We start from the raw sequence: 21491 nt of genomic DNA, 5'->3' as shown, positions 1-21491 counted from the left end.
TGGGTAAAAAGTTACTGTTCTAGTCCTGTTTGACATTCCATATTACAGTTTGTTTATATTACTGGAGAGATTTTAGATGGCATTATGGGGATGGAGAGCAAACAAGCTTGATTTTCCTTTCTCATTTGTTCACTGAATTTCCTAGGGCTTCTCTGTATATAATTTTTGTGTTTTTACTTTTGTTAGGCCTTTGAGAACAATCTTTTTCGTGCCCCAATTTATCTTCATAAGATGCCAGAAACGGACTTCCTTATCATTCGAACAAGACAAGGTTACTATATTCGAGAATTAGTGGATATTTTTGTGGTCGGCCAGCAGTGCCCCTTGTTTGAAGTTCCTGGGCCCAACTCCAAAAGGGCTAATACACATATTCGAGACTTTCTCCAGGTAAGAATGAGAGAATAGGGAGGGGGTCCGGGTGCACATAATAGGGTATGTGGATTTGGGGGCACATCAGGAAAGATCAAAACACATAGGGGCGTAGCAGGGGAAGGAGCCCTGGCAAGGACTTTTATTTTTCCTTTATTTTGCCGAATGAAAAACGTTTGTTTTTTGGGCAGGTTTTTATTTACCGCCTCTTCTGGAAGAGTAAAGATCGGCCACGGCGGATCCGAATGGAAGATATCAAAAAAGCCTTTCCTTCTCACTCAGAAAGTAGCATCCGGAAGAGGCTAAAGCTCTGCGCTGACTTCAAACGCACAGGTCATCAGTTGCGCCTAATTATTTGTTCTCTTCGCCTCTTTCCAGGAAAAGAATTCAGGCTCACAGTTAAAGGATCAGTATGTAACTACCAGAATTAGAAATTGATAGTCATCAAAAGAAGGAAGTAGCAAATCTTCTAATGATGGAGGCTCTGATTACTTTTTGATTTGGCCTACCAAGAAGTTCACTGCGTGTTGGATGTCTTACATGAGATGGAGGGAACCTAGCAGCAGGGGTGTTCTTTGGAGTTCATGGCTAGACCTTATGGGACATTGCGTGGTTTGGTCTTGGTTTGTTATCCTTCTTTTTTTTTTAATTTTTAGAAAATGTTTATTTATTAAAAAAAATTTTTTTTTAATGTGTATTTTATTTTTGAGAAAGAGAGAGACAGAGCATGAATGGGGGAGGGTCAGAGAGAGGGAGACACAGAATCTGAAACAGGCTCCAGGCTCTGAGCTGTCGGCACAGAGCCCAACGCGGGGCTCGAACTCACGGACTGCGAGATCATGACCTGAGCTGAAGTCGGCCGCTTAACCGACTGAGCCACCCAGGTGCCCCAGAAAATGTTTATTTTTAAGAGAGAGACAGAGCATGAGTGGGGGAGGGCAGAGAGAGAGGGAGACACAGAATCTGAAGCACACTCCAGGCTCTGAGCTATAAGCACAGAGCCCGACGTGCGGCTTGAACTCACGAACCATGAGATCATGACCTGAACTGAAGTCGGACACTTAACTGACTGAGCCACCCAGGCACCCCTGTTTGTTATCCTTCTTGCTGCCGAGGAAAGGGCCTTAGGAATTCAGTACCATCTCATTCTCTCTGCTTTTTCTAGGGATGGACTCAAATTGGTGGGTGCTGAAATCTGATTTTCGTTTACCAACTGAAGAGGAGATCAGAGCTATGGTGTCTCCAGAGCAGTGCTGTGCTTATTACAGCATGATAGCAGCAGAGCAGCGGCTGAAGGTGAACACTTTCCTCTTGGGTACTACCTCTGCCTATGGATCGTTCCCAGAGAGATGAGGCTGAAGCCTATCCCCACTGACTCAGAAGTGATGGTTACTAGATTATTAACCATTTATTTGAAAATTCAAACTATGTGAGGAACTCGGTGTACATTGGTGCTGAGGAAAACTACAGTGTAGCTGAGTATCAGCGGGAAGGCTTAATGAGGGACTTAGGGCATATTGTTGCATCCATTTGGGTGGTGACTTTAAGCTTCGTTCTTTGTAAGACAGGCATGTAAACAGGGAAGACTTCTCAGTTGTTTTCCATGGCCTTCCAGGTAGGCTGAGATGATGATGCCAGACATGTGCTTTCGAGAAGGCACAGTGTCCTTATCCCCTAGATCTGGGGTGGGACAGCGCAGCTAGACCACTGAGTTACTGAGTCTGCAGTAATGAGCACCTCTGTCTTCTTTTATGGGTCTTACCTATCCATATATCAGCTGGCAAGTACCCTGAAGTGTAATAAGGATGTAGAATGGTGATAGATACATTGAAGACTTTACAGAATCTATTCTCTGTGCAGAAACTTACTTTCATATATTCTATACTTGGTACTTAGTGAAATTTGTACTCTGTCTTTTCTAATTTATTGATTGGTTTACATGCGTGGATTTGTGCTCTTTCAGGATGCTGGCTATGGTGAGAAGTCCTTTTTTGCTCCAGAAGAAGAAAATGAGGAAGATTTCCAGATGAAGATTGATGATGAGGTAAGGCTTTACACTGATTTTTATTAGTGTTTCCCGTTTGTCCTTTTCTTTTTTTTTCTTTAGGCATCACACCCTGTACAGAGCCCAACGTGGGGCTTGAACTCACAACCCTGAGATCAGGAGTCCAACGCTTAACTGACCGAGCCACCAAGGCACTCCCCATTTATCCTTTTCTAAAAAACAGCTTTATTGAGATAAGGTTGACATGCTATAAGCAGCACATATTTAGTGTACAATTTGTCTTTTGATGTATGTGTATACCTGTGAATCCTCATAACAAGATAATATATCTGTCATCGCCAAAAGTTTCTTTGTGTCCCTTTGAAATTCCTTTCTTCTGTCTCCTCCCTTCTCGTCACCCTCCTTGTGCCCTGACAACCACTGATGCTTTCTGTCACTATAGATCAGTTCATATTTTCTAGAATTTTATTTTGTTTATTTTTTTAATGTTTATATATTTTTGAGACAGAGACAGAGCGTGAGCCGGGGAGGGGCAGAGAGAGAGAGGGAGACACAGAATCCGAAGCAGGCTCCAGGCTCTGAGTTGTCAGCACAGAGCCTGATGTGGGGCTCAAACTCACAAAACCACGAAATCATGACCTGAGCCATAGTCGGAAGCTTAACTGACTGTGCCACCCAGGCGCCCCACGTTTTCTAGAATTTTAGATAAATGGACTCGTACAATAAGTACTCTTTCATTTTTTTAGTTGTGGTAAAATATACATAACATAAAATTTGCTATCTTAACCTTAAAGCGTTTACAATTCAGTAACGTTCAGTATATTTCACGCCATCATATGACCAATCTCTGGAACTCTTTTCATCTCACAAAACTGAAACTCTGTTACCCATTAAACAGCAAGTCCCCATTCCTCCCTCCCTAGCCTCTGCAACCACCATTCTACTTTCTGTCTCTTATGAATTTTACTACTCTAAGTACTCCAGCTAAGTGGAATCATACAGTATTTGTTTTTATGTGACTGGTTTATTTTATCTAGCATAGTATCCTCAAGGTTCATCCGTCTTGTGACATATATCAGAATTTCCTTCATTTTTAAGGTTGAATAATATTCTATTATATGTATACACCACATTTTGTTTATGCATGCAACCATTGATGGACATTTGGGTTGCTTCCACCTCTTAGCCATTGTGAATAGTGCTGCTATGAATGTGATTGTACAAATATCTCTTCAAGATTCTATTTTCTGTTCTTTTGTGTATATACCCAGAAGAGGATTACTGGAACACATGGTAGTTCTATTTTTTAATTTTTTGAGCAACCTCCAGACTTTGTTTTTTTCAAAGCATCCGCAGCATTTTATGTTCCTATCAATGGTATATAAGAATTTCAATTTCTCCACACTTGCCAACACTTGTTATTATTTTTTTGATAGTGGCCGTGCTAATGGGTGTGAGGTGATATATCATTATGATTTTGGCTTTCATTTCCCTAATTATTAGTGATGTTGAGCATCTTTTCATATACTTATTAGACATTTGTAGATCTTCTTTTGAGAAATGTGTATTCAAGTTCGTTGCCCTTTTTTGAGTCAGGTTGTTTTTTTGTTATTGAGTTTCAGGAGTTCGTTATATATTCTGGTTATTAATGTCTTATCAGGTACACGCTATGCAAATATTTTCTCCCATCCTGTAGGTTGCCTTTTCATTCTGTTGTATCCTTTGATGCAGAGAAGTTTTTAATTTTGATACAGTCCAATTTATCTAATTTTTCTTTCGTTGCTTATACTTTTGGCTCCATTTCCAAGAAATTGCCAATTCCAGTGTCATGAAGCTTTTCCTCTATGTTTTCTTTTAAGAGTTTTATATTTTTAATTCACACACTTAGGTTTTTGTCCCACTGTGAGTTAATTTTTGTATATGGTGTAATGTACAGGTCCAGCTTCAGTATTTTGCACATGGATATTCTGTTTCCAGTATCATTTGTTGAAAGTATATATTCTTTCTCATCTGTCTTCTTTCCCTCTGTAATTATGTGGAGATTCATCCAGGTTATTGATCATTTGTTCTTTTTAATTGCTGCGTAGTGCTCCATAATATCACAGTTTAGCTGATCACCTATGAGAGGACATTTTGGTTGTCCCCTGTTTTTGGCTGTTATGAATAAAAGTGCTATCAATATGTATGTATAAATTTTGATAGGGACACATTTTCTTGGTTTAATACCTAAAAGTAGAATTACTGGGTCATATGGTAATTCTGTGTTTTACCTTTGGAGGAGCTGCCAGACTGTTTTCCACAGTGACTTCAATTATTTTTACATTTTTATTAGCAGTGTATGATAGTTCCAGTTTTTCCACATGCTTATCGACACTTGTTATTTTTCCTTTTTTTTTTTTTTTTTTTTTTTTTTTTTTAATTTTTTTTTTTTCAACGTTTTTTATTTATTTTTGGGACAGAGAGACACAGAGCATGAACGGGGGAGGGGCAGAGAGAGAGGGAGACACAGAATCGGAAACAGGCTCCAGGCTCCGAGCCATCAGCCCAGAGCCTGACGCGGGGCTCGAACTCGCGGACCGCGAGATCGTGACCTGGCTGAAGTCGGACGCTTAACCGACTGCGCCACCCAGGCGCCCCTATTTTTCCTTTTTTAAAAAAATTATTATCATGGCTCTCCATCAGATTTCAAGTGGTCTCTCATTGCAGTTTTCATTTGCATTTCCCTAATGGCTAAGGATGTTGAGCTTCTTTTCATGTGCTTATTTACCATCCAGATATGTTCTTTGCTTAAGTGTCTGTTCATCTCTTTTTTTTTTAAGTTTATTTATTTTGAGAGAGAGCGCACGAGCAGAGGAGAGGCAGAGAGGGAGGAAGAGAGAATCCAAAGGAGGCTCTGCACTGCTAGTGCAGAGTCCAGTGCGGGGCTCAAACCCACAAACTGTGAGATCATGACCTGAGCCAAAAAAAGTCAGGAGTCAGACACCTAACTCACTGAGCCACCCAGGTGCCCCTGTTCATCTCTTTAGTCCACCTAAAACATTTTTTTAATGTTTGTTTATTTTGAGAGAGCGAGAGAGAGGGAGAGAGAGAATCCAAAGCAGGCTCCACACTGTCAGTGCAGACAGGGCCTGATGTAGGGCTCGAACCCATGAACTGTGAGATCATGACCTGCGTCAAAACCAAGGGTCCGATGCTTAACTGACTGAGCCACCCAGGTGCCTAAGTCCGCTTTTATTTTGAATTGGTTGCTTATTTTCTTCTTACTAAGTTTTGAGAGTTCTCTAATGCATTCTAGGTCTGACTCCTTTATCGGGTATGTGATTTGCAAAGATTTTCTCCCAGGCTGTGGCTTGTCTTTTAATTGTTCTAACAGTGTTTTATGAAGAGCAGAAGTCCAAATTGTCAGTTTTCTCTGTTGCTTGTGGTTTTGATATTATATCTAAGAAATTTTTATCTAACTCAAGGTTGCAAAGATTTTCTTTTATGTTTTCTTGTAAAAGTTTTATTGTTTTAGATCTTATATTTAGATCCATTTTGAGTTAATTTTTGTATAGGATGCAAGGTATAGGTTAAGGTTTTTTTTTCCTGCATATGAATGTCTAATTATTCCAGCACCATTTTTTTTAAGTTGAATGACCTTTTAAATTAAAAATTTAAAGGGTGCCTGGGTGGCTCTGTCAGTTAAGCATCCAACTTCAGGTCATGATCTCGTTCGTGAGTTCGAGTCCCACATCAGGCTCTGTGCTGACAGCTCAGAGCCTGGAGCCTGCTTCAAAATCTCTCTCTCTCTCTCTCTCTCTCTCTCTCTCTCTCTCTACTCCTCTCCCATTCATTCTCTCTTTCTCTCACACTCTCTCTCTCTCAAAAGTAAATAAACATTAAAAAAATAAAAGAAAAAATTAAAACAAAATTTTGATCATATATATGACTTTCTTGCCCAAAGACTTCCTTTGGGTCCTTGTTTCTTTTAGAAGCTATTTATGTTATTTACGAGGAGCTACATGATTTGGGTCTTGTATGTAATTCTAACCTCCTCTCATCTCCTGCCACTGCCCATCTTGTACTCTAAGCTCCAAATATGCTAAAGTTCACTTGGTCTCCTAAATTTCTTTCTGTTGCCTTCTGGGATTTTGCAACTGCTTTTCCCTCTACCTAGAATATGATCTCGACACTCCTCTACTATCTTACCTTCATTTGCAGGTTGTATTCTTTTTTTTAATGTTTTTATTTATTTTTGAGACAGAGAGAGACAGAGCATGAGCAGGGGAGAGGCAGAGAGAGAGGGAGACACAGAATCCGAAGCAGGCTCCAGGCTCTGAGCTGTCAGCACAGAGCTCAACGTGGGGCACGAACTCACGGACCTCGAGATCATGACCTGAGCTGAAGTCGGTCGCTTAACCGACTGAGCCACCCAGGCGCCCCTGCAGTTTGTATTCTTTTGGAAGCTTGCCCCGACTCTTGTCCTCACTCCCCCCCTTTACTCATATTGGATCATCACTCTTCCCTTCTTAATGTACAGGTAGCACTTTTTACTTTTCTGTCAGTGCACTGGTGGTGTGGTATTGAATTTGGTTGGTTATTTGTCTCTTCCTCACTAGTAGGAGATCCATGAGAAAGTAGTGCCTGGAATATAGTAGATGTTCAAAAAATACTTGTTAAATCAGTGAATGATTGTAGTGAGGTCAGAGTGAGTGAAGAAACATAGTCGTGGTGTTCTTTTGAGGTTGGAGTGAAAAAATGAGTGGATATCTGAGAATTTCAGAAATTAAAGATTTTGTTAAGTAGCCTTCAGGATTGAATCTTGAATAGAAGTGGCTACTTTGTAGCTAATCATGTATGTACTCTTAACTGGTCTGTGTGGACAAGCACATTCCTCTTGTCTTTATTTGGCAGCAGTCAGTAAATCCTATTCAGGGTCCCAGAAGAGGACAGACATTTTTGATCAAACCAGTGGCAGAGGTAGAATGGACTTGTGGTTCAAGCACCTGTGGTTTGGTGCTGCTAGAGTTAAGGCCAGTGTTTTGTAAAGCATGCTTATCACTTAATTATAGAATATGTTGGTCATTCTAAAGAAGCCATTTGAGCAATGGGGCAATCAAATGCATCATCAGTGTAACCTCTTTGAGCATCGTGAGGGTGGCTACACTATCTTTGAGAACTCTCAGTATATCCCAAGGGATATGAGACTGAAGGGTACCCCAGTGTTCCACATATTCTTCCTTCTGCTGGCTGACATCCTGATTTCTATTTAAATTCCTTTTTTAAATTTTTTAAGTTCATTTATTTATTTTGATAGAACACGAGCAGGGGAGGGGTGGAGAGAGAGGGAGAGAGAAAATCCGAAGCACACACCATGCTGTCAGCACAGAGCCCAACATGGGGCTCAAACTCACGAACCATGAGATCATGACCTGAGCAGAAGTCAGATGCTCCATCGACTGAACCACCCAGGCGCCCCAATTTTTTTATTTTTTAGAGAGAGAGAGAGCAGGCAGGGCAGAGGGGCAGGGGGTGGGGGGAGAGGGAGGGAGGGATGGAGGGAGGGAGGGAGAGAGAGAGAGAGAGGGAGGGAGAGAGAGAGAGAGAGGGAGGGAGGGAGGGAGGGAGGGAGAGAGAGAGAATCTTAAGCAGGCTCCGTGCTCTGTGCAGAGCCTGACCCAGGTTCCATCCCATGACCCAGGTTCATCTCATGACCCTGGGATCATGACCTGAGCTGAAATCGAGAATCAGACACTCAGCCAACTGAGCCCCCAGGCACCCCAACCTTCTAAGTATGGCTAGACATAGAGCACATTTCCCACAGTCCTTAGAATCTTTTTCTGTACCTCAGGTTCGCACTGCTCCTTGGAACACCACAAGGGCTTTCATTGCTGCCATGAAGGGCAAGTGTCTCCTGGAGGTGACTGGGGTGGCAGATCCTACAGGGTGTGGTGAAGGATTCTCCTATGTCAAGATTCCAAACAAACCAACACAGCAGAAGGTGAGACTATCTGAAGTCCTAGAAGCTAAAATATCAAGGGAGGAAGAAATGGAAGTTAAGGAGTGGAGGATCTGGAAAACACCTAACTGACAGGATGACTTAGATGCCTGTTATAAGGGATTCTGCTTATTACAATTCTTGTCTGTTTTGTTTTATGTCTGAGGTAGGATGATAAGGAGCCTCAGCCCGTGAAGAAGACAGTGACAGGAACAGATGCAGATCTCCGTCGCCTTTCTCTGAAAAATGCCAAGCAGCTTCTACGTAAATTTGGCGTGCCTGAGGAAGAGGTGAGTATGGAAGAGGGAAACTTTGAGTTTCCTAGGGGCTTTGTGTATAGAGGGAAAAGGTGGGAGGCAGATGTAAGGAACTATGTGGATAATTTTGTGGTGTAGGTTGTAGTATACTGGATCTTGGATACTTTTTCAGGAGTTAGCTTTCTCAAAGCTTTCTGTTTAACCCGCTTTGGGTGATTTTTAAACTTCTAATTTTTTTTTTTTTTATATTTGAGAGAGAGAGTGCGAGCAGGGGAGGGGCAGAGACAGAGACAGAATCTGAAGCAGGCTTCAGGCTCTGAGCTGTCAGCATAGAGCCCAAGGTGGGGCTCAAACTCACGAGCAGTGAGATCATGCTCTGAGCCGAAGTCAGACACTTAACTGACTAAGCCATTAGGGTGCTCCTGGATGATTTTTATTTATTTATTTATTTCTGTAAGTCTATCTCTCTAAGCATGTGCCTTGGTTTATTCTTTGAAATATTTGAGGATTTATGTATATGTGTGTGTCTACCTCTTTTGTAGATTAAAAAGTTGTCCCGTTGGGAAGTGATCGATGTGGTACGCACAATGTCAACAGAACAGGCCCGCTCTGGAGAGGGGCCCATGAGTAAATTTGCCCGTGGATCAAGGTTTTCTGTGGCTGAGCATCAAGAGCGTTACAAAGAGGAATGTCAGCGCATCTTTGACCTACAGAACAAGTGTGTGTGTTTTAGAAAATTCAAGCCGGATAGGGGAGGGGTGTTGGACAGTGTATTATAATGAAGAGGAGATTACCTGATCATGTGACTAGGGGGTCAGGTATCTGAGATATTGGGTGGTATTTGTTCATAATACTGCTAGGACACCTACTCCTTTCAGAGCAACTCTGCAAAGGTTTTGAATTGGCAAGAGGTGCTAGGTATGAGCTCTAGGTTCCGTGGCAACTTCTGTGGCTTATTCTGTGGCTTCTATTCTGGCAGTTATTACAGTGGTGATAGGGGATAGTGAGTGTTTTTTCTGAAGGCTTTACTTGTGAGAGGGTGGTATTGCACTATTAAAAATGTTTCTCAGTTTTTCTCAAAGAATTCTGAAAGAGTTGCTGTGCTGCTTCATATTTCAAACTGACTTTATTGACAGATGTCTAGGAAAACTTTGGAACCCTTTTCTCTTAAGGCCCCCATATCTTAGTGGATTTGAGGTATTCCTTTTTAAGGTTGATTTCCCAATTTCCTCCTCTTGCCTAAAACCGTATTTCTTCAGCTCTTTATACACTTTCATATTTTCCCTCCTCTTAGCTTCACGTTGTTTTTTCTCTTTTTAGAGTTTTGTCATCAACCGAAGTATTATCAACCGACACTGACAGCAGCTCAGCTGAAGACAGTGACTTTGAAGAAATGGGAAAGAACATTGAGAATATGTTGCAGAATAAGAAAACCAGCTCTCAGCTGTCACGTGAACGGGAGGAGCAGGAGCGGAAGGAACTGCAGCGGATGCTACTGGGTGAGGGTAGTGGCTTCACAGGCAAGAAAGAGAAGGATCGAAAAAGTGTAACTAACTGCAGACTAATAACTGAGGCAAAGCTGGAGGCAGAAGAAATAGGGGATGAGTGTAGAAAGGTCTGTAGATGAGGTAGAGCGATTACTGCAAGCTGGACTGTAGGTCTGTCTGTGGGGCACAGATGGAAGACATGCTGCCAGTCTACTACCTGCCTCTGGTCAGTCCACTACCTGCCTCTCGTATGTATCAGGCCTGTCCAAGCCAGGGCTAGCAGTGCTGTACATCATGTGAGCATTCTGGGCATTCCTCCTCGAGAGGAAGAGTTTGTAATACAGAATTTGTGGATGGATTTGGGGAGTTGCCCTTGAACCCTCTGAAATCACATGTAAAATTCTGTACAAGTGTGCCTTTTCTGAGGAGAAGATCCATGGCTTTCAGAAGATTCTCAAAGGGGTCTTAGACCCTAAAAAGAGTTAAAAGTCAACCAAAAATTGCAGAAGTTGAGGGTGGGGATGATTAAGGCCTGAACTGGTTTGGGATAAGGATATTGGGAATGAAAAGAGAAAAATCAAGGTGACCCTAAGATTTCATTCTGGGCCTGCTAGGAAGATGGTGGTCCCATTGATTAAAGTGGTAAATTTCAGAGAAAGAACCAGGTGTGAGAAGGGAAGAAGTAACATGTGGAGTTTGAGATGCCCATGACTTTTCCCAGTACAGGTGTCAAGCAGGCAATTTAAAATTTGGATGTAGATACTGTGAGAGAGGGGATAAAGACTCCAGATGAAGATTTGAATGACTGTTCTCACTCCTAGTAGTGTTTCCTTTGTTTACTCCTCTCTGTAAAAGCTTTATGTAATTTTGTGTTCATACTACTTTGTAAAGATGTGATAAAACCTTTCCATCAGTGTGGTCCTGGACCAGCAGTATCTACATCACATGGGAGCTTGTTAGAAATGCAGAATCTTAGGCCTCACCCCAAACCCTACTGGATTTGAATCTATTTTAATGAGAATTCTCAGGCGATTCCTATTCATTCACATTAAAGTTTGAGAAGCATACTCTAGGCCTTGAGACTCTGGACTTGTTTCTCTGGGACAGTTTTGCCCCCTTGGTGCTTGGGTGCTTTTTTTAATTTAACTTTTTATTTTTTTAATGTTTATTTTGGAGAGAGAGAGAGAGAGAAACAGAGTGTGAGCAGGGGAGGGGCAGAGAGAGGGAGACACAGAATCTGAAGCTGGCTCCAGGCTCTGAGCACAGAGCCGGACGTGGGGCTCGAACCCACGAACTGCAAGATCATGACCTGACCCCAAGCTGGACACTTAACCTACTGGGCCACCCAGGCGCCCCATTGAGTGCTTTTCTTTAACGTGAATATCAGCTACTTGCTACTTAGACTTTCTTTTGCTATTCAGAGGACTTCGAATACAGCTACTGTTCTTTTGTCCCCTAAAACAAACATATAGTTCTTTGAGGTCCTTTCAGAACTTCTTGTACTTAATAAAAAATGGGAACATTGGCAGTGGTAAAATGAAGTCAGGAAAGGACAAATCAGTATACCTCGGGCTGGTGGTGACATTGATGCTTTCTGTAGAACCATACTTTTGTGACATGTTGAGCTTCGAGGTTTCCACTCAACTCCAGGAAAAGGACTGTTTGGGTGGTAGGGGGAATGTGTGGAAATCTTTTTCTGCCTTGCAGCAGCAGGTTCAGCAGCATCAGGAAACAATCACAGAGATGATGACACAGCTTCTGTGACTAGTCTTAACTCTTCTGCCACTGGGCGTTGTCTCAAGATTTATCGCACATTTCGAGATGAAGAGGGGAAAGAGTATGTTCGCTGTGAGACAGTTCGAAAGCCAGCTGTCATTGATGCCTATGTACGCATACGGACCACAAAAGATGAGGAATTCATGTGAGTTTGACTCACCACTTTCCAGTATTATAAGGAGGATGATTAAAAAGAGGTGGGGAAGGGGGATGAGGTAGCTGCTTGAGTTTTAATGACAGGATTTTCTGTACAGTTGTCCTTGGCTGTCTGTGTTGACTGGGTGCCTTTGAGTTTGAACAGAGCCAAACCACAGGGAGAATTTCAGACTTGCTACCAAATAAAGGAATCTTCAGTTCCACCTGGGTCCTTTGCATTGTGGTCGGTTGGCAGAACTCTCCAGGATTACTCAGGATGTCTCATTCTGAGAGAGGTGTCTCCTGGCATGTGGAAGGCTGATGAGCGGGGGAGGTGGGAGTGCCAGGCAGCCCCTTTTATTTCTGTGTGGATGGATGACTTTAGTTGTGAGATGTTTAGCTGTCAGGACAGTCTTCTTGGCTTGTTTGCTTATGGTCCTGTTCTATTTCCCTCCTTGTCATTTAGTCGAAAGTTTGCCCTTTTTGATGAACAGCATCGAGAAGAGATGCGAAAGGAACGGCGGAGGATTCAAGAGCAGCTTAGGCGGCTGAAGCGGAACCAGGAAAAGGAGAAGCTTAAGGGTCCTCCTGAGAAGAAACCCAAAAAAATGAAGGAGCGTCCTGACCTAAAAGTAAGTATTAATGTGGCATAATCATAGCTAACAAGGCAAAAGAAGAAAGCATATTTTTTCCCTTAGCTTTTGGCATCCTCCCTAACTGGGAATGAGGGCAGTATTGTGGAAAGCTAGTTTGAGTTGGTGTGGCTGTCAGGCAGGTGTTACCGGTACTAGTGTGACTGGTACCAACAACTTAATCTGATGCCATGGGGTATTAATTTTATACTTCATCAGTTGGAAATATTTCCTAGGAGTTGAGATAGGTTTGGTTGAGATAGATTTTTTTATGTGTACATCTGTGTATGTGTGTGTGCGCGTGCGCACACACACACACACCTTTTTAAAATTGTACATATTGAAAGAAGTAACAGAAAAAAGCCTACAGTACAGGTTGCTTTCCATAACTTTGGTAGGATTTCAGATATTACTCTACAACGTAACTGTAATGTATACAATAAAATGAGGGAACTACAATATAGTGGAAAGAGCCATGGACTTGGAAACAGAAGATCTGGCTTTGGGTTCTGGTTCTGCCATTTAGTTGCTCTGTGACCTTAACCTTACCATACGTGTTTTTCTCTTCTATAAAATACGATACCTGTCTCATAGTGTTGTTGGAGTAAGGGATACAATGCATGAGAAGCACTTTATAAACTGTGAAATTCTCAGTAAATGTAAATTGCTGGTAACATGGACCAAGGTCTTTAAATATTTTCAACTTCCTTTCTTTTTTAAAAAAATTTTTAATGTTTATTTATATGTGAGAGAGAGAGAGCACACACAAGCAGGGGAGGGGCAGAGAGAGAGGGAGACAACAGAATCTGAAGCAGGCTCCAGGCTCTAGGCTCTGAACTGTCAGCACAGAGCCCGATGTGGGGCTTGAACCCACAAACTGTGAAATCATGACCTGAGCTGAAGTCAGGTGCTTAACTGACTGAGCCACCCAGGCGCCCCTCAAGTTCCTTTCTTATATATGGTATTCAATAAATATGATAGAGTATTGACCCTATTTTACAGATGAAACTGAGGTCAGTTGCAAAGCTGAGGTAGAGACTTGGTATTATCCTTTTCCTTGGGACTGGAAATATACCTTGGGCTTCCAAGAGACTTTCTCCTGCATATTTAACATTTTCATACTTTACAACTTAAATTGAGGGTAGAAATCCTCTCCCTTTTCTTCCTCACTTGATTTTTTTTTAAATGTCCAGTCTCTGGGGGTGCCTGGGTGGCTTAGTTGGTTAGGCATCCAGCTTCGGCTCAGGTCATGATCTTGTGGTTCGTGAGTTCGAGCCCCTCGTTGGGCTCTCTGCTGACTGCTCAGAGCCTGGAACCTGCTTCAGATTCTGTGTCTCCCTCTTTCTCTGCCCTTCCCCTGCTCACGCTGTCTCTATCTCTCAAAAATAAATAAACATTAAAAAAATTTTTTTAAACGCCCAGTCTCTGTATTTTATTTTTAATGTGTCATTTCCATACACGCTCTTTTTGTCTAGTGGCTTCTGGTTAAAAGGTGTAGAACAGTTCTGTTACAACAGGAGTTCTGCACCTGCCTTTGTTTCTCTCCTGCCTTCTATGTATCTTGTAAAGCGAATCTCATGTGGCCTGTTTACCTCTGACACGCTGATACTTTCCCTTTTGCAGCTGAAGTGTGGGGCTTGTGGTGCCATTGGGCACATGAGGACAAACAAATTCTGCCCCCTCTACTATCAAACAAATGCTCCACCCTCCAACCCTGTTGCCATGACAGAGGAGCAGGAGGAGGAGCTGGAAAAGACCGTCATTCATAATGATAATGAAGAACTTATCAAGGTTGAAGGGACCAAGATCGTCTTGGGGAAACAGCTGATTGAGAGGTAAGAGCACACAGAAAGCTCTGTGGAGAGATCTGTCGGAGGTTGAAGGGGGGCAGGGGTTGATATGATGGGTCCTCTGAAGTGGAACTGAGGGCATAGGTGTTTTGATGGATTTTCCTCAGTGATTGTTTCCAGTAATGAAAATTATGGTCTTTTGTCATAAAGCACTCTTTAGGCTCTCCTGCTTGCCTTGGGGCATGCTACCTAACTTACTGAGTCTCCACTTCCTTATTTACGAAATAAAACCACCTTTACCAGCGTAGTTGTGAAGGTAAAATGAGAGGTTATATAAGCATGTAGTACAGTGCCTGGCATAGAGTACTTCCAGGCACTCACTATATTTGTAGTCCTTAATCTCAGTGTTCTTTTTTTTAATGTTTATTTATTTTTGAAAGAGAGACAGAGTACAAGCAGGGGAGGGGCAGAGAGAGAGGGAGACGCAGAATGCGAAGTGGGCTCTAGGCTCTGAGCTGTCAGCACAGAGCCTGATGCAGGGCTCGAACCCACAAACTGCGGGATCACCACCTGAGCCAAAGTCAGATGCTTAACTGACTGAGCCACCGAGGCGCCCCTCCTAATCTCAGTGTTCTCATAATGGACCACCCAGAAAGATTAAGGAGACATAAACTATGTTATCCCTACCTGTCTCTTGCTTTCAGAGAATGTAACAGATAATCAAGTGGAGAAGTTTTTAAATTAAAAACATTTTCCCCCTGACTTTTTAGTTAGAAACTTGCAAACCTAAAGAAAAGTTGAAAGAATAATAGAGTGTATCATTCCTCTAAAGTTACAGTTAATGTTTGTCATGTTTGTTTCATTTTTATGTATCTAAAACTTTTTTTTGCTGAACTCTTTGGAAATAAGTTGCAGGCATCTTGCTGTTTCACTCATAAATACCACACATTGTCTAAGACTAAGGACATGACATACCATTACACCTAAGAAAAATAACATTGGGTCAGTAGTATCTAATATTTGGTTCTTATTTAAATTTCTCTGGTTGTCTTAGTGTCCTTTTGGCCTGCCCCACCTCCAGTTTAGGATCCAATCCCAGTTCAAACATTAAGTATTTTGAATACTTCTTAATCTAGAACTGTTCTCTGCCTATTTTGGTTTCCATGGCATTGAAATTTTTGAAGAGTCCAGGCCAGTTGTCTCCTAAGATAGCCCATATTCTGGATTTGTCTGTTTTCTCATTGATTACATTTGGATTAAATGTCTTTGGCAAGATTACTACATAGGTGATAATATGTACTTACTGCACCACATCAAGAAGCATATAATGTCAGGCTTTCTCACTATTTTGATCATTTTGTTTAAGTGGTGGTCCCTAGAACTCTCTTATAATAAAGGTATGTTTTTCCCTTTGTAATTAGCACGTGGGTGAATATCCTGTTCCCTAACAATCTTTCTCTCCGTAGTGTAGCATCCGTTGATGATCACTGCCTAACTCAGTTATTACACTGAGGGTTGCAAAACCATGGTTTTTCTAATTATAGCATTCTTTCTACATTAACTGGCATTCTATAAAGAAGAGCTCTTTTTTCCTTTTTGTTTGAGTATTACTACGGATTCTGAAATTCTTCCTTTTGTAAACTTAATGTAATATAATTTATTAACACTATTTTATGGTATTTATTTATTTTTTAATGTATGAAATTTATTGTCAAATTGGTTTCCATATAACACCCAGTGCTCATCCCAAAAGATGCCCTCTTTAATACTCATCACCTACCCTCCTCTCCCTCCCACCCCCCATCAACCCTCAGTTTGTTCTCAGTTTTTAAGAGTCTCTTATGCTTTGTCTCTCATCCACTCTAACCTCTTTTTTTTTCCCTTCCCTTCCCCCATGGGTTTCTGTTAAGTTTCTCAGGATCCACATAAGAGTGAAGACATATGGTATCTGTCTTTCTCTGTATGGCTTATTTCACTTAGCGTCACACTCTCCAGTTCCATCCACGTTGCTACAAAGGGCCATATTTCATTCTTTCTCATTGCCACATAGTACTCCATTGTATTAACACTATTTTAATTGATCCCCATATTGTCTCAAATTTGACCTCTTAAAGCCAGATCCTGTGTCCTTGTGAGAACTTATTTGCTTTCCAACACAAAATGTTCTAGGCTGTCCTTGAAATTTCCCTGTTCAAGACCTAGAATCAGCCATTTCTTCAAAGAGCCCTGGTTCCTTTTATTGGGGAATGGTATTTAGAACCATGATTTAGGTGTTAAGTATGCTCATTGCCACTGAGATGTCCTTGCTTCTAGGCTTTTAGTGGACGGAACTAGGAAATAAATATATATTGCAAGTCACATATCAAAACCTTCATATCAAAACCTCCAATTCAAATTATATCTACAGAGTCTTCCTCTTATTCCCCCATTCATATTTGTATCCTTTCTCTGGTTCCTGGCATCAAGATGTTGAATCATTTGCTCTGTCTGTACATCTGTTATATACAAAATAGTCTGAGAATTACAATACCAGTACCACTAACAACAAAACTTTAAAGTAGATTCAAGGTGTTTGCTCTGGTTTGTTGTCCTTAGGCTATATGCCACTAATCAATTTGATACATAGTTATATTCATTTGTTCTTTTTCTTATTGAGGTAAAATTGGTATATAACGTAAATTTCAGATGTACAATATTATAAATCACTCCTATTAAGTTCGGGACTCTTTTCCATTCTTGGTTTAATTTATCGGTATCTGTAATAGTATGTTTTGAAGCACATTAGAAAAGGAAAATGTAGCCTCTTGATTCTGTGCGACGGAAAGGAAGAAGGTGGATGGTCTTTTAATGATTGAGGGAAACTCAAACTCATTTTTATTTCAAACCAAATTTTAATTTCTTCCTTGTTTCCATTGTAAGTAAGTTCAGCTTCCTAGCCCTTGAACCCTAAAGTAGAATGTTGGAGCTGGAAGGATTCTTGAAATTCCTTTATCCCAGTTCCCTTATCTTCCAAATAGGAAACTGAGGTGAAGTTGTGGCTTGCCTAGTTCTTTATTATTTGGAGATCATATGAGGCCTTGCCTGATCTGAGCCTTAGAATGTGGATATCTGGCCTTTGGTTTGGCTTTTTCCTCCCCTGGCTCATGCTCAGGTACTTTGGACTTCTTCATTGTAGTTGGTTTTTTTCTGGGGACTAGAGATACGGACTTAATGCTACGAAAGTGTTATTGATTACAGTGCAGATGAGGTTCGCAGAAAATCTCTGGTTCTCAAGTTCCCCAAACAGCAACTTCCTCCCAAGAAGAAACGGCGAGTTGGAACCACTGTTCACTGTGACTACTTAAATGTGAGTATCTGCATTGCTGCCTTCTGACCAGACGGGATTCTCATTGATTCCTCCAGCCCTCTAACCCATGGCTCTGGCACAGCCTTGGATTCTCCCTTTGGCCTTGCCCTGAAAATTATGCATACTGTTCATTACAAGATTTGTAGGCTGTAACCAGAAAGTACTATTTTTTTTGTTTTTCTTACCTAATGGAGCACTCTGATTTCTCGTTTCTCCTTAGAGACCTCATAAGTCCATCCACCGACGCCGGACAGACCCAATGGTGACATTGTCATCCATCTTGGAGTCTATCATCAATGACATGAGAGATCTTCCAAATGTGAGTTCATTGCATTCATGTCTACAGTAGGAATGGTAAGGCTCTTTGTTGTGTCTGTGATTTCAGATAGAGGACAGTAGAGTACAGGCCAGGAACTCCTCTAATTCTTTCAGATGTAGTTTTTTTGGTTTTTTTAATAGTTTAGTAGAGGAAACAGACATCTACCTGCTTCATCTAGAAAGATTTCTTTGAGGGGCGCCTGGGTGGCGCAGTCGGTTAAGCGTCCGACTTCAGCCAGGTCACGATCTCGCGGTCTGTGAGTTCGAGCCCCGCGTCAGGCTCTGGGCTGATGGCTCGGAGCCTGGAGCCTGTTTCCGATTCTGTGTCTCCCTCTCTCTCTGCCCCTCCCCCGTTCATGCTCTGTCTCTCTCTGTCCCAAAAATAAATAAAAAACGTTGAAAAAAAAAAATTTAAAAAAAAAAAAAAAAAAAAAAAAAAAAAAAGAAAGATTTCTTTGAGAGTTGATGGCGAGGTAGACAGGTAAAATGTGAGTCTTCAGGAATTGGCTCTGGCAAGTGCTCTTTTGCTCACGGATAATGCTATTTCTTGTTGGCACAGACCTACCCTTTTCACACTCCAGTCAATGCAAAGGTTGTAAAGGACTACTACAAAATCATCACTCGACCAATGGATTTACAGACACTCCGTGAAAATGTACGTAAACGCCTCTACCCATCTCGGGAAGAGTTCAGAGAACATTTGGAGCTAATTGTGAAAAACAGTGCAACCTACAATGGTAAGAATCACCTGTTCTTTGACTGCAAAGGTCACCTTTCAGTGACCTAGTCACCTTACTAGTCCTAAATTCAGACTAGCTTGGACTGACTGAAAGGATCTACAGTGTATTATGCATCTTGGGGTCAAGAAAATTAGTGCACATTTTTTGTCACTTATTATTGCTTCTTTTTAGTCCCACTTTTGAGTATATCCTCTGGAGAATTTGGAGTCTTATCTTTTGAAATGAAACAATTGCATGGAGATTAGTGGCAGGAAGAAGTAGGCCTAATTAAGTGGAAAGGAGAGACAGTGTGGATGGAATCTGCAGTGTGTGTCCCTGTGACTGTGTTTGTTGTGAGTCTTTGATTTGATCTACAGATTTGTTAATAGGGGCTATTATATGTTCACTTTGCTCAAAAGCTGGAAAGGGAAGGAGAAAGAAATCTGCTCTCTGAGTCTTAAAAGAGGGAAAACAGTACAGTTTCTGCATATAAGGGAGATAAAGGTTTCTGGTCTCCAGTTGGATCCTTGAGCACAGATTCATGTATATAAGCGTGGGGATTAAGAGTACAGCCAGAGGGGCGCCTGGGTGGCGCAGTCGGTTAAGCGTCCGACTTCAGCCAGGTCACGATCTCGCGGTCCGTGAGTTCGAGCCCCGCGTCGGGCTCTGGGCTGAGGGCTCGGAGCCTGGAGCCTGTTCCCGATTCTGTGTCTCCCTCTCTCTCTGCCCCTCCCCCGTTCATGCTCTGTCTCTCTCTGTCCCAAAAATAAATAAAAAACATTGAAAAAAAAAATTAAAAAAAAAAAAAAAAAAAAAAAAAGAGTACAGCCAGAGAATGAGTCATGGCTCTGCCACTTACTAATTAAGTTAACCTTAGACAAGTTCTTAGACAAGTTGCCCTAGACAGCCTCTCACAGCCTTCTCAGTATTGTCATCTGTAAACATGGGACAGTAGAAGTACCTAGATTCTGTGACCTTTCATAAGCAGGCCTGACCCGTTTATCTAGTCTCTTGTCCAATGCCTGGCTCCCACACCTACTAGAGATTCCTGCCACATTTCACTAAATATCCTGTTGTCATTTCTTCATGCCTCTTGCACAGTCTGTGCCCTGTCTGGAATGCCCTTTCTTCCCTTTTGGTGATCAATTTCCATTCATATTTTCCAGACCAATTTATATCATCTCTTCATGGAGACTTATGCAGACTGCCCAAAATACCATTTTTTGATCCTCCGTGCTCCCCAGCACAATTAAATCAACTTTTATGAGTCTTACTATGTTGTATACAGTTATTTATATATCCTAATCTCCCACCACTTTGTGACCTCCTGGAGAGACTATGTCCTATTCATCTTTATATTCTCTGGCAGAGTGCTGGACACGCACAAGGGAAGAATACATTGGTTAGGCCCAACTGTCATTCAAATTATAAGGATAAATACTTAAAGACAGTCAAATTGGGGGTGGCTCAGTCGGTTCAATGTTCGACTCTCGATCTCTGCTTGGGTCATGATCCTAGGGTTGTGGGATCGAGCCCTGTGTTGGGCTCTGCATTGAGCATGGAGCCTGCTTAAGATTCTCTCTCTCCCTCTCTGTCCCTCTCCCTTACTCTGTCTATCTCTCTCTAAAAAAAAAGAAAAGAAAAATCAAATTGAAACAGGAATGGAAAGGTGTAAGAGTCGACTTTGAAAATACAGAGCTGAAGTACCTGTGGGTCATTTAGGTGGAGATGTTAGTAAAAAAATTAGAAGTAAAGATTTTTTCATAGCCTTACATTCCCCCCCCCCCAGCTCAATTCTCTTTCTTCCTCAAACCTGTTGCTGATAATCGTAATAGTAGCAGTATTACCAGTGGCTCCAAGTATTTAACTTGCATCGTTTTATTTCACCTTAAGAAATCTGAAATGGGTACTATTGTAATCCTTATTTTTATGGATAAACAGATAAGATAAGCCTGTAGTGTTTAAATAACTTCACTAAGGTGGTCACACTGCTAAAAAGTGGCAGAGATGTGAATCCAGGTATATCTAACTCCAGAGCCTATGCTCTTTTTTTTTTAAGGTTATTTATTTATTTTTGAGAGAGAGAGAGAGAGAGAGAGAGAGGAAGGGGCAGAGTGCGAGGGAGAGAAAGAATCCCAAGTAGGCTCTGCGCTGTCAGCACAGAGCCCAATGTGGGGCTCAATCTCATGAACAGTGAGGCCGTGACCTGAGCTGAAACCAAGAGTCGGATGCTTAACCAACTGAGCCACCTAGGCGCCCCAGAGCCTATGCTTTTAACCACTATGTTTGATATACTCTTTATTTATTCACTTCCTGTTCACACCTTACAACCCTGAAGTTGCCTTCCACAGAAGTACCAGTAACCTCCCAATTGCTGGATCAAGTGGCCACATTCCAGAAATGCCTGTTTACTTAAACAACTTTATAGAGACATAATTCACGTACTATACAATCTATGCATTTACTTATTTATTTATTTTTAAATATTTACTTATTTTTGAGAGAACATGCGTGTGAGTGGGGAGAGGGGCAGAGAGGGAGGGGGACAGAGGATCTGAAGTAGGCTCTGAGCCGAACAGCCGAGAGCCCGATGCAGGGCTCGAACTCATAAACCGTGAGATTATGACCTGAGCCAAAGTCAGATGCTTAATCAACTGAGCTACTCAGGAGCTCCCAATTC

General features: G+C 41.7%; 1 protein-coding gene across 7 annotated transcripts in view; it reads left to right on the top strand.

Moving 5' to 3' along the window:
* Nucleotides 1-21491, top strand: part of TAF1 (TATA-box binding protein associated factor 1) — a 90783-nt gene that overhangs the window by 22060 nt on the left and 47232 nt on the right. For 6 of the 7 annotated variants that reach the window (XR_014136909.1, XM_081794214.1, XM_081794212.1 and 3 more), the window contains exons 16-29: nucleotides 187-387; nucleotides 561-702; nucleotides 1535-1665; nucleotides 2333-2413; nucleotides 8205-8354; nucleotides 8522-8641; nucleotides 9151-9326; nucleotides 9929-10107; nucleotides 11803-12016; nucleotides 12473-12638; nucleotides 14262-14473; nucleotides 17666-17774; nucleotides 17995-18093; nucleotides 18652-18829. Coding sequence is in view for 6 of the 7 variants with exons in the window: in XM_081794214.1 (XP_081650340.1) it covers nucleotides 187-387; nucleotides 561-702; nucleotides 1535-1665; nucleotides 2333-2413; nucleotides 8205-8354; nucleotides 8522-8641; nucleotides 9151-9326; nucleotides 9929-10107; nucleotides 11803-12016; nucleotides 12473-12638; nucleotides 14262-14473; nucleotides 17666-17774; nucleotides 17995-18093; nucleotides 18652-18829 (2158 nt within the window). In the remaining variant the exon portion in view is untranslated. The remainder of the gene's footprint in view (nucleotides 1-186; nucleotides 388-560; nucleotides 703-1534; nucleotides 1666-2332; nucleotides 2414-8204; nucleotides 8355-8521; nucleotides 8642-9150; nucleotides 9327-9928; nucleotides 10108-11802; nucleotides 12017-12472; nucleotides 12639-14261; nucleotides 14474-17665; nucleotides 17775-17994; nucleotides 18094-18651; nucleotides 18830-21491) is intronic. The other variant, XM_081794211.1, reaches the window with a different exon arrangement.

The sequence above is a fragment of the Panthera onca genome, chromosome X (genome assembly GCF_046562875.1).
Source record: "Panthera onca isolate mPanOnc1 chromosome X, mPanOnc1 haplotype 2, whole genome shotgun sequence".
In the NCBI taxonomy this organism is placed as follows: Eukaryota; Metazoa; Chordata; class Mammalia; order Carnivora; family Felidae; genus Panthera; species Panthera onca.
This window is presented reverse-complemented; position numbering and strand designations above follow the sequence as displayed.